General features: G+C 45.4%; 1 protein-coding gene across 1 annotated transcript in view; it reads left to right on the plus strand.

Moving 5' to 3' along the window:
• Window positions 1-455: 455 nt before the first annotated feature.
• Window positions 456-13,239, plus strand: part of MROH5 (maestro heat-like repeat family member 5) — a 72,315-nt gene continuing 59,531 nt past the window's right edge. The window contains exons 1-4 of the mRNA XM_011938121.1: window positions 456-616; window positions 11,305-11,486; window positions 12,318-12,463; window positions 12,865-12,993. Of these exons, the coding sequence (XP_011793511.1) occupies window positions 537-616; window positions 11,305-11,486; window positions 12,318-12,463; window positions 12,865-12,993 (537 nt within the window). The 5' untranslated portion in view covers window positions 456-536. The remainder of the gene's footprint in view (window positions 617-11,304; window positions 11,487-12,317; window positions 12,464-12,864; window positions 12,994-13,239) is intronic.

Here is a 13,239-nt window from a genome sequence, read left to right on the forward strand (position 1 = left end):
GGGGCTGGATTTCATTCAGGACAGCCTGCCCAGCCCCACAGGCTGAGATCCCAGGCTGTCCCCGCTCCTGGTTCCTCCCACTGGAGAGGATCCCAGAGGAGACAAGCACCAGCACCCCCAGGGGAGCCCAGCACATCGCAGGTGTTCAGACTCAGGCCCAGAGGGGAAGTCACAGCTCCAGCCCCGGGACCTGTCACCCGTACAGGGACCTGGACTTAGCAAACAAATAGCCCAGGCCAGATCATCCACGGGTCTCCCAGGAGACAACTGAGGCCCAGAGAAGGAAGGGGCAGGGCCGGGACCCCTTGAGGACACGTCTGAGCACGCACGCACAAACACAGGCACACATGCACGCCTGCTGTCCCCACAACACAGACCCTAGAAAGGATGCTGTGGACACTGGAACCATTGTGACCTCAGGGGTGAGGTCAGGCCTGCCAGGGCGGGGGAGGGTCAGTGCCAGAGACAGGGCCAGCCCACAGGCGTGAGGCCAGAGCTAGTGGTGGGTTCCTGTGGGTCTGCACTGCACCCCAACCATGGACAGGCAGTGTTCTGAAAGGCCACGTAGCCGCACCCCGACGGGTAGAATGTCTTCAGCCGTGTCCCAAAACTCCAGGTCAGCTCAGCCCCAGCAGGGACCCCCTGACCCCCCACCAGTACTCAGCCTTATCTGTCAGGGGAGCCTCCCTGCAGGCCATCCAGGGGCCCCTGTGCTGAGGAAGGAGGGTCCCGCCCCCAGGAGCAGCCTGCCCGGGTTGGAGTGGGGATCAGGTTGGAGGAGAGGAGGCTAGGAGGGTGGAAGTTTAAACTGGAGTGAGGGCCTTGCCCACATATCCTGCACCTGTGAGGGCCAGAGGGACCGTGGCCTGTGTCGCCAGCAGTGCCTGCAGGCTGTGTGAATGGGTCAGTTGACTGGATGGACAGACCGTCCACCTGTTTCTCTGAGCCTCGGCTTCTATTCGGCGCAATGGAGATGATACCACAGCCAGTGTTTCTGCAGAGATTTAAGGGACATGAATAAAGGAAGGTTCCTCCACAGCCTTCCAGGGTCCCAAGGGTGCCCCAGTGTCCCAGGGACCTGGACAGACACAAAGGGCATCTCTACCTTCCTATGTCTGACAGGCAAGTCAGAGCTGTCTGGCCCCCAGCCCAGAGTCCCACCTGCCCCCTCTATGGGGAGCCAAAGCAGGTTCTGCTGTACAGACACTTATCCACCCGGGCTGGGGCCCACAGCCAAGCCATGGGGTCAGAGTAGGCTTCCCAGTTGCAATCCACGCTGGTGAATGTTCTGGGAGTGTCTTGGTACCTGCCTGTGAACTCAGGCATCTCCAGCCCTCGCAGTCCCGGTTTGAATGTTGTCAGGCCTCCCTTCTCTGCCATAGCTTCTGTTGCTAAGCCAAGAGTGCTCCTCTGCAGATGTTTACTAATAGTGTGTTCACATCGTTTTTCTATCTTTAAAAATACATTTAACTCTGGAAGCCACAGGGGCTACAATGTGGATTTGGAGGGGCAAGGTACGGGCCTCGCTGGTGCCTGCGGCCCGTGCTGTGACTGCCGCTGTGCCTGGGGGAAGCCGGGCTCTAGCTCCAGTAGGATCCTCACTCCCATTCCCAGAGTCGGCCCCAACCAGGTTTGTCTGGAAGGTCACCCTTTCCAGGATGAGGGAACTGGCTAGTTTTTGGAGAGGCCACAGGAAGGAGGCGGGTTCCAGAAGGGGTAAACTGTGTGTTGACCTCTCAAGGTCGAGACAGCAGGGTTTGAGGGCCTCCCCAGAGCTGCCCTGGCCCTGAGATGCCAAGAGATGTCAGAACATGTGATCTCCAGGACGCAGGCTCTGGAGCTCTTCCTACTGCAAAGCTCAGATGTGCAGAAATGCAGCTTCTCAGGCAACCCCAACCTTATGATGCAGTTACAGGATGGAGAAGACTGGCGGGTGTCCTCCTACAGCCCTGGCAAGGGGACAGAAAGGAGGAGAAGGAGACATGCTCTGGGCAGAGGGGCCAGGGAAGCAGAGCCTCACAGGGTCCACCGGAAGGCATTTGGGAAGCTGGATCTGGTGTGATGATTGCAGGGGACAGACTGGACCCTGGAGAGGTGGGAGGGCTGTCACAGTGCCACAGTCCTGACCTTGGACTGGACCGGTGGTGGCTCTGGATACATCCCCTGCTATGAAGCACTCCATTCATTCCGCCAGTATTTGCTAGGCGCCTGCTGCGTGGACCAGGTGTTCTAGGTGTCGGGGATACTGCTGTGAACAAAAGAGATAAAGACCCTGTCCTCATGCCTTAACTTCCAGGTAGGGAGACTGCCAGTGAGACCAGAAGCAGGAAAGTAAACGATATGATGTTACAGGGCGAAAAGCGACGTGGAAAAAAGAGAGGATGGGGAGGAGGAAGTGTGGGGTGAGGATTTTAAATCAGTTCTTCAAGAAGGTGACAATTGAGCAAAGACTAAAATCAGGTGAGGGACTGAGCCAGGCAGCCATCTGGAGGAAGGGTGTTCCCAGGCGGAAAGAGTGGCCACGCGAAGGTCCAGAGGTAAACGTGCACCCCCTGGTGGGAGCGCCCCACCGCCGCGGTGGAATAGGCAAGGGAGAGCAGAAGGAAATAAGGGCAGAGAGACCCCTTTTGTTCTTATGTGTCTTTTTTCTTTTCAATTACAGTATGTTTACAGATGATAAAATTCACTATTTTTAGCTTATAGCTCTCAAATTTTGATAAATGTATATAGTCATGGATCCACCATCACAAACAAAATATGGCAGTGGGTGCATGACCCCCAGACAGCTCCGCCTCCCAGACACTCCCTCCTGTCCCTTGGAGGTGAACTCTCTCCAACTCCCAGTCCTTGGAAACCACTGACCTGCTCTCTGTCTGTAGTTTCACCTTTTTCAGAATGTCATAAAAGTGAAATGACACCACATGTAGCTTGTGGTGTCCGGTTTCCCTCCTGGAGCATCCGTGTTTTCGTGTTCATCAGTGATTCACCTCTCTTGTGCTGAGTAACTTTACTGTGAATGTGACATGGTTTGTTTATGCATTCCCAGGGTGAAGGACATTTGGATTATTTCCATGTGGAGATACCATAAATAAAGCCAGTATAAATGTTTGTGTATATATTTTAGTCAGTAGTCGTTTCGCTTGAGTGAATGCCTAGGAGTGGGTAGCTGAGCTGTTTGGTAAGTGTACATGACTTTATTAGCAAATACCAGGCTACCTTCTAAGAGGGCTATGGTGCTGCGCATTCCCACCAGCAATGCATGGAAGCCCAGAGCTATTCCACAACCTCACCAGCACTTGGTATTTCCAGTGTCTCTGATTTTAGCTGTTTTAGTAGATGTGTGGTGATAGTTCACTGTGGTGCTAGTTGGTTTCCCTCGTGAGGAATGGTGAGTGCTTTTCAGGTGCTTCTTTGCCATCCGTCTGCCTCCTCTGAAGCCTTGTCCCAGTCTCCTGCCTGTGTTTTCTTAGGCTGCTTTGCTTTGTTTTGTTTTGAGAGTTCTTTCCATATTCTGGAGATAGTCCCTTATCAGATATGTGATTTGCAAATACTGCCTCCAAGTCTATAGCTGCTCATTTCTTAATGCATATCCCTTAATCTAAATAAAAGAGAGGGGGACCAGGTGCAGTGGCTCATGCCTGTAATCCCATCACTTTGGCAGGCAGAAGCAGGAGGATCATTTCAGCCCAGGAGTTCAAGACCAGCCTGAGCAATATACAGAGACCCTGCCTCTACAGTAAAAAAATTTTAAAAAATAGGCAGACAAGGTGGCTTGCAACTTTAGTCCTAGCTACTTGGGAGGCTGAGGCAGCAGCATCTCTTAAGCTTAGGAGTTCGAGGCTACTATGAACGAGCTATGATTGTGCCACTGCACTCCAGCCTAGGCAGCTTTCTCTTTGGAAAACAAAAATAAAACAAAGACAGAGGGGATCTCTAAAAGAAAATGATATTTATTCAGGAATAGGCATGGAATAGTAATACGTGTGCCATAGTAAACCACATGCCTATTCAAGGCTGGGGCAAGGGTAAGTTTTTAAAGGCAAAATTAAAATGATTGATTACGTAAGTTGTTCTGAAATAATAAGTCTTGGCTACAAGGGTCAATAACAAGGGTGGGGTGAGTCCTAGGTTGGAAAGACAGTTTTCTGGGTAGACAACCTCACAGAAGTATTTGTGTGTGTGTGTAAGGTTGCAATTGGCCTTTGTGCAAGGTTGTGGGTTTTGCAGAGTCTTTTGTGATAGTTCTTGCTGTCAGGCATTTGTGCATGAGAACCATTCCTTTATGGCTTCCTCCAGCCCCATTTATCAGAGTTTTAACAGTGACTCCATTTTGATTCCAACGAGTTTCACGTATCTTTCAAAAAGCAGAAGTTTTTAATTTTTATGAAATCAAATTTATCATTTCTTCTTTTATATAGTGCTTTTGGTGTCACATCTAAGAAATCTTTGTCTAACCCAAGATCATAAAGATTTCCTCCTGTATTTTCTTCTGAAAGTTTTAGAAGTTTAGATCTTACTTTTGGGTCTTTTTTATCTTTTTGAGTAAATTTTTACATACGATTTGAGGAATGGATTAGGGGTTATTTTTTGCATGTGTCTATCCAATTATTTCAGCATCATCTGTTGAATGCTTTTTTAATAGAGTTGCTCTTGCACCCTTTTCAAAAATCAGCTGAAGCCAGGCACAGTGGCATGCATCTGTAGTCCCAACTACTCAGGAGGCTGAGGCAGGAGAATTGCTTGAGCCCAGGAGTTCAAGACTGCAGTGAGCTATGACCACACCACTATACTCCAGCCTGAGCAACAAAGTGAGACCCTATCTCTAAACAAAACAAAACAAAAAGAATCAATTGACCTTATATGTGTGGGCCTTTTTCTGGAATCTACGTTCTGTTACACATATTTATATTTATGTGCTTCTATCAATATTACATTGCCTTGATTACTATAGCTTTACAATAAGTCTTGACATTGGTAATGGTCCTCCAATTTGGTTCTTCTTCAAAATCATTTTGACTATCCTAGTTTCTTTACCTTCCCATATGAATTTTAGAAACAGCTTGTTGGTTACTACCAAAAAAATTTCCTGCTGGGGTTTTTATTGAAATTGCATTGAATATTTAGATAAAGTTAGAAAAAAATTAACATCTCAACAATATTGAGTCTTCCAATCCATGAACATGGTATATCTATTCATCTTCTTGATTTATTTCATCAATATTTTGTAGTTTACAGTATATAGACCTTGCAATTGTTGTTAGATTTATGTCTAAATAACTCATGAAGTTTGGTGCTAGTGTACGTGGTACCTTTTTTATTTCAGTTCCCAATTGTTCATTGCCAGTATGCATAAATATGAATACTTTTTATTGACCTTACAATTTGTAAATTTGCTGAACTTATTTTTTAGTTCTAGTAGGCTTTTCTGTAGATTTGGAATTTTCCACTTGTACAATAATGCCTTCTACAAATAAAAATAGTTTGCTTCTTCTTTTCTAGGCTGTATGACTTTTATTCCTTTTTCTTGACTTCTTACATCGAATTAAGTCCACAGTCTAATGTTGAATGAGAGGAGTAAGAGCAGACTTCTTGCCTCATTCCCAGTCATGTGGAAAAATATTCAGCCTTTCACCATAAAGTATAATATTAGCTGTAGGATTTTTATAGATACTCTTTATCAGCTTGAGGAAGTTTTCTTAATTCCTATGTTTATTTTTGAATAGATGTTTAGTTTTACCAAATGTTTCTCTGCATCTATTGAGATCATTATATTTTCTTTCCTTAGTCAGTCAATCTAGTGAATTACATTGACTGATTTTCAAATATTCAGCTAGCCTTATATTCCCAGGATAAGCCCCACTAGGAGATGATGGATAAGCTTTTCTGTATACTTTGAATTGTTTTGTTAAGAAAGTTTGTGTCTGTTCATGGAAGATATTAGGCTGTAGTTTTCTTTATTTCCAATATCTTTATCTAGTTTTGGTGTCAGGTTTTGCCTCATGGAATGGTTGGGAAGTGTTCCCTTCTCTTCAATTTTGTGGAAGAGTTTGTAGTATTTGTATTATTTCTTCCTGAAACACTTGATAGAATTCGAGAGTGAAGCCAACACAGCCTAAAATTTTCTTTGTGGGAAAGTTTTCAACTACACATTCAATTTTCACAATATAGGGTTATTCTTGTTATTTAATTCTTGAGTAAGCATTGGTATTTTGTGACTCTAAGAAATGAGTCCATTTCATCTATGTCACTAAGTTTATTGGCACAAAGTTATTCAGAATATCCCTTCATTATTCTTTTAATGTCTATAGAACCTGTAATGATGTATCCACTCTTATTGATGTTAATAATCTGTGTTTTCACTTTTTTGCCCTAATAAATCCTGCTAGTGGTTTATCAATGTTTTCATCTTTTCAAAAAAATCACCTACTGGTTTCATTGATTTTTCTCTATTTTTTGTTATTTTCTATTTCATTAATTTTTGCTCTACTTTTTTTCTTGAGTTTAATATGCTGGGTTGTTTCCTAATTTATTCAATTACAAGCTGATTTCAGACCTTCATTCTTTTCTAATACAGGTGTTTTAATGCTGCACCCCAGGGATTTTGATATGCTGTGTTTTCACTTCTGTTTTGTTCAAGATACCTTTTACTCTCATTACCGTTTATTTCTTCTTTACCTATGGATTATTTAAAAGTATGTTGTTTAGTTTCCCAATACTTAGGTATTTTCCACCTATCTTTCTGTTATTGATTTCCAATTTAATTTCATGTGGTCAGATATCATGTTTTGTTGGATCTGAATCTTTTCCAACTTGCTAAGACTTTTTATGGCACAGAATATAGTCTGCCTTGGTCAATGTACCATGTGTATTTGAAAATAAAGTTTATTCTTTTGTGGTTAGAGTTCCATAAATGTGAATTCAATTATGTTGGTTAATAATTGTTTGAGCCTTTTATATTCTTACTGATTACCTGTCGACTTATTTTATCAGTTATCTATAGATGGGTATTGAAATTTTCAACTAAGATTGTTGACTTGTCTGTTTTTCCTTCTAGCTCTAACTTCTTTGCTTTATGTGTTTTGAAGTTCTGTGACTAGATGCATGAACACTTAAGATTTTCATATCTCCTTGATTAGTGAACTGATTCTCTTTATCCCTGTTATTTACTCTAAAATATACTCTGCCTGATATTAACATAACCACACAGTTTTTTGTTTGTTTGTTTGTTTGTTTGTTTGTTTTGAGACGGAGTCTCGCTCTGTCGCCTGGGCTAGACTGCAGTGGCCGGATCTCAGCTCACTGCAAGCTCCGCCTCCCAGGTTTATGCCATTCTCCTGCCTCAGCCTCCCGAGTAGCTGGGACTACAGGCGCCCACCACCTCGCCCGGCTAGCTTTTTGTAATTTTTTTTTTTTTATTTTTTTTTTTTTTTCAGTAGAGACGGGGTTTCTCCGTGTTAGCCAGGATGGTCTCGAACTCCTGACCTCGTGATCCGCCCGTCTCGGCCTCCCAAAGTGCTGGGATTACAAGCTTGAGCCACCGCGCCCGGCCACCACACAGTTTTTTTATATTTGTGTTAGCATGATATATCATTTTCCATCCTTTTACTTTTGATTGATTGGTATCTACTATATTTCAAGTGGATTTTGTATAGGCAGTATACACTTGGCTCTGGCTTTTCTATTCAATTTGACAATCTCTGCTGTTTGATTGTGGTGCTTTAATCATTTGTATTTAATATGACTATTGATATGATTGGGTTTTAGTCTACCATCTTGCAATTTGTTTTCTCTTTGTCTCATCTCTTTTTGTACAATTTTTTTCTCTTCTTCTGCCTTTATTTGCATTGGGTATTTTTTATGACTCCACTTTCTCTCCTTTGTGGACTTGCTAGCCACACATATTTTGTTTTGTGTCGTTTTATTATTTAGTCACTGCTTTTCGGTTTCCAGTATACATGTTAACTTATCTCAGTTTACCTTCAAGTGAAATTATACCTTCAAGTAAAATTAAAGTATAAGCATCTTCCAACATTTTGTTTTCATTTCCCCCTCCTGGCTTTTGTGCTATTATTGTTATATATTTTACTCCTATATTTGTTATAAATCCACAATGCATTATTATTTTTACTTTAAATTTTAAAAATAAAAACATTGGCCAGGCGTGGTGGCTCACGCCTGTAATCCCTGCACTTTGGGAGGCCGAGGCGGGTGGATCACAAGGTCAGGAAATCGAGACCACGGTGAAACCCCGTCTCTACTAAAAATACAAAAAACTAGCCGGGCGAGGTGGCGGGCGCCTGTAGTCCCAGCTACTCGGGAGGCTGAGGCAGGAGAATGGCGTAAAACCGAACCGGGAGGGGGAGCTTGCAGTGAGCCGAGATCGTGCCACCGCACTCCAGCCTGGGTGACAGAGCAAGACTCCGTCCCAAATAAATAAATAAATAAATTCTATTTACCTACATTTTTGCCATTTCCAGTGCTCGTTATTCTTTTGCGTAGTTTTCTATTTCCATCTGTTGCCATTTTCCTTCTGTCTGGAAGACTTTCTCAAACATGGGTGACAGAGCAAGACTCCGTCTCAAAAAATAAATAAATAAAACAAAATAAAATAAAATAAATAAATAAATTCTATTTACCTACATTTTTCCCATTTCCAGTGCTCGTTATTCTTTTGCGTAGTTTTCTATTTCCATCTGTTGCCATTTTCCTTCTGTCTGGAAGACTTTCTCAAACATTTTTTGTAGTGCAGGACTCCTGATGATAACTTCTTCTGGTTTTTGTGTACATGAAAAGTGTTTTTATATCACCTTCCGTTTCTAAAGATATTTTCTCTAGGTATGGAATTCCAGCTTGGCAGGTTGTTGTTTCGTTTTGTTTTTTCTTTCAGGGCTTTAAATTGTTGCGCTACTATCTCTTGGCTTGCACTGATTTCAACAAGAACTGTGCTCTCATTTTTCATTCCTTTCATGTGTCTTTTTTCTATGGCTGTTTTTAAGATTTGCTCTTATAATTGGTTTTGGGCAATATTATTTCAATGTGTCTTCATGTAGTTTTCTTTGTATTTCTTTTGCTTGGAATTCGTTGAATTTCCTGGATCTGTGGATTTATAATTTTCATCAAATTTGTAAAATGTTCAGGTATTATTTCCTCAAATATGTTTTCTTTCCCTTTCCTTCTCCTGTGGGGATGCAAATTCCACATACAAAATGCCATGTGATGTTGTCCCATATCTCACTAATGCTCTGTTTTATTTTTTCCAGTCTTTTTTCTCTATATGTTTCATTTTTGGATAGTTTCTATTGCTGTGTTTCCAGGTTCACTCATCTTTGCTTCTACATTGTCTAATCTCCTGCTAAACTAGTGTATTCATAATATGAAATGTATTCTTCATTGTTTCATATTTCCCATGTCTCTTCTTACCATGCTTATGTTTTGCTTTACCATGCTGAACATGAGAAATATATTATTAACAGTAATGGCAAAAATCACAATTACTTTTGCACCAACCTTATAACTGTTTTAATGTCCTTGTCTACTAATTATATCATTTCTGTGTTTGTTTAAATTAATTGATTTTTCTCCTCATTAGGGATCTTTTTTTTTGTTTTTTTTGTTTTGTTTTGTTTTTTGTTGCTGCTGTTGTTGTTGTTGTTCGTTTCTTTCCACGCCTAGCAAATTTTTGATTGGATGCTAGACATTTCATACCATTAACACTCTACTTAATGCCCTGTGAATTACCAGGTTTTCCACTCTTGCTGATGAGAAAAGGAACTCTTCCTAGCCCTGTGTGAGTTCCAAAGATTGTTCCCTCTACTCCTTTTGGAGCTTTGTGGTTCTTTTCCCAAATGTATTGAGCTCAGATGAAGACAGGGAATGCAGAGGATACCCTGCAAAGCGCCAGAACTCTATCTCCTCCTTGTGCAGCTCTCTCCTGTGACTCTTCCCAGCAAACTCCAGCCACTTTGGCTCCCCCAGACTTTCATGTCCACTTCCTCAACTCAGAGAGAGTACTGGGCTTCATTGGGCTCCCCCTCCCCGCACTGCAAACTAGAAACTTCCCAGGCAGCTGGCTGTGGCCACGCTGGGCTCACCTTACTGGTTTTCCATTTTCAGGGATCTTCGTCCTGTGCTGCTGTTGTCTGATGTCTGATGATCATGGTTTTGTATATTTTTCCAATTTTTGAGTTGTTTAAGACAGGAGGGTGAAGCTGGTCCTTGTTATACCCTCATGGATGGAAGCATCAGTGTCTTATATGTCATTTTCAGGACTTTGGGTTTTACTCTGAGTGAAATGGGAGGCATATGGGTGGATTTTGAGTGGCATGATCTGACATGCATCCCTCCCATGGTAGGACAAATGAATGGGTAAAATATTGAGAGACTAACTGTCTTCTGATATACCACAGAATTCACTGATTTGATTTGCTGACTTTATCTCATTCATTGATGCATCTCAGGAGCCTAGAACATGTCCCACCCATGGTAGGCACCTGGGAAGTGGGTACTGAGAGTGAACAAATAAATAAGGTCAGGAAGTGGGTGGAGCAGGAGCCTGCTCCTGCCCCAGGAGCCCACGGGCAGGATCTGTGATGGGGGACCAGGCTTGGGCAGCATCCCTGAATGGAAGGACATGGTCTCTTTTGGCCCCTTACGGCCACTAACACAGCCTGAGATAGTGCTTTCCCCACGTTTGCAAGAGAAGAGGAAGGAGTGGAGGAGAAGGCAGAGGCCACCTTGGAGGAAGGAGAAGAGGAGAAGGCAGAGGCCAGCTTGGAGGAAGGAGAAGAGGAGAAGGCAGAGGCCAGCTTGGAGGAAGGAGGGGAGGCCTTCCTTGGAGGCCCCTGCATCCACCCTTGCTCTGTTCTCACTGCTCCTGCAGCTCCCCTGCTCCCCTCGGGGACTTCACCAGTGATGTCTGGGTGACGGGAGCAGTCTCACATGTGGTCGGAATGAGATTGGCTCTCTCAAGTCAAGAGCCTGAGCTAGAGATGCCATACCCTGAACCCTGCAACATCCCACCAGCCATGTCTGTCTCGAACCCAACCTCAGAACCTGATACTTGCTGGGAGGCCAGGCCCCACCAGGCCTACAGGTGATGCTGCCTACTCAACAGTGCCCCTGAGGCCTCGAGACTCCTGCCCTCCTCCCAGGGCCCAGCCAGTCCATTGAATGGAAGGACAAACACATGGAAAGATGTAGCTGAGCCCGATGGAAGCCAATGCTGCGCTCAGCACCCCCTGTACTAATGCAGAAATAAACACACACATTCAGATGCTGACACCCAGGGTCCCTCCTCCATTTCAGAATCTCCCTCCCTGTCTCCACATCCACAAAGGACTCATCTTATGTGATGGCACCCCAGGACTCTGCCTGCAGGGACAGATGGTCACACCGCACCACCATCCTGCTTCACAAGTCGCAGAGCAGCCAGGCCACACTGATGCCACAGGAGCACGGGATGTTCATGGCGGAGGCCTACAGTGCAGGTGACTGCCAGCCCTGGGCTCAGACAGGCAGGGGTGGGTCGGCCCAGATGGGGTCAGGCTCCAGTAGATCCCATGTCCCTCCACCAACAGCAGTCCTGAGGGTGACGACCAGAGGGAGTCTCTGCTCCAGGACCTTGAGGGTATCGAGTGGTGTAGATATAGTGAAGCTTTCAGCAGAGAACCCTGCACACATGACTTGGCCTCTTCATGCCTCCTGAAGCACCATCCAAAGCCTAAATAATGCCCCAGTTCACCCTATACCCCACCTCCGCTATCCTCCCATTCCCTTTCACACCTCAGAACCGCAGTCCAGGCCTGGCCCTTCCCTTATTCAAACACTATTGAATGCTGGATGACTGGACAGATGGTGAGAGGATAGGATGGATGGGAAGATGGAGGGATGAATTCATGACTGGTTGGGTGGGTGAATAAATTTATGAATAGCTGAATGTTGGGTGGATGGGCAGGTAGATGAATGGAAAGATAGATGAGCAGGTGGGTTAGTAGGTGGAAGGATGGACAGATGGAACATGTGGGTGGTTGGACAGATGGCTGGATGGACAGGTGGATGAGTGGATGATGGGCAGATGGGAATATGAATCGTGAGTGAGGACACGCTCATGCACCTGCACTCCTGCTCCTTACCTATGTTGAACCCCAGAAAGTCCATTTGGACAGTCAGGAGGTCCTGGACTTCTTATGCATCCATTCCCCAGTTCTCATTTTCAGAGTACTCCTTCCATCCCCAGACCCACCTCCTGCCCACCCAGCCTGGCTGCACAGTGTGAGCTACCCACAGCCTGCTCACACGTGCCTTCTTGCCAACCTTAGCCATCTGCCTCAAGATGCTGCAGGACATGAACAGTGCTGACCTCTTCCACTTGAAGTACATCATCAAGAAGATCAAGAACATGGCTCATGGCTCCCCCAAGCTGGTGATGGAAACCATCCACGACTACTTCATAGACAACCCGGAGGTGGGGACAGCTTGGGCCACTGGGGCAGGCACAGGGGGCAGAGCGGGAGGGTGGGACCCCAAGGTGGGCTCAAACCCTGGAGCCTGCCTAGAACAGCTACATGACTTGGGGCAAGTCTCAATTTCCTTACATGTCAAATGGGCCGAGTGGGGAGGGAGAAACACTGGCCCTGCATGCATTGACCACCCTCGGAATGCGCTCATGAGATGGTGATCCTGACCCTCACAGGTGGAGAAACTAAGGCATAGGGAGGCCAAGGGATTTGCCCGGAGTCATAGAACCATGAAGTGGCAGAGATAAATGGCTCCTCTCACACCCCTCCCTGTCCACACCCCTGCCCACATCTCCCACACGATCTGACCTGTTCTGTCCCCAAGCCACCGTTGCTCTGCCATCTGCAGATCTCCAGCAGGCACAAGTTCCGGCTGTTCCAGACCCTGGAGATTGTCATCGGGGCCAGTGACGTCCTGGAGGAGACCTGGGAGAAAACCTTCATGCAGCTCGCCCTGGAGAACATGACCAAGGCCACGGTGGGCCTCCCCTCCCCCAGCAAGTGGGCCAACCCCCCACGAGTTCTGGGAATGCCAGCGGCTGCCCCAGGGACCCGAGTGATGCTAGGCGTGCCCAGCCTTGTGAAGCCATTTCCATCCAGTGACTCGCGTTCTCACCCCCAGCCCTTCAGCAAGACAATCACACTTTTCCATCTCACTTTCCCATGTCAGGAAGGTGAGGCTCAAGAGAGCACTGTTTGTCTGAGGCCAAGGGGCCCATAAGTC

The sequence above is a fragment of the Colobus angolensis genome, unplaced genomic scaffold, assembly GCF_000951035.1.
Source record: "Colobus angolensis palliatus isolate OR3802 unplaced genomic scaffold, Cang.pa_1.0 Scaffold17, whole genome shotgun sequence".
Lineage (NCBI taxonomy): Eukaryota > Metazoa > Chordata > Mammalia > Primates > Cercopithecidae > Colobus > Colobus angolensis.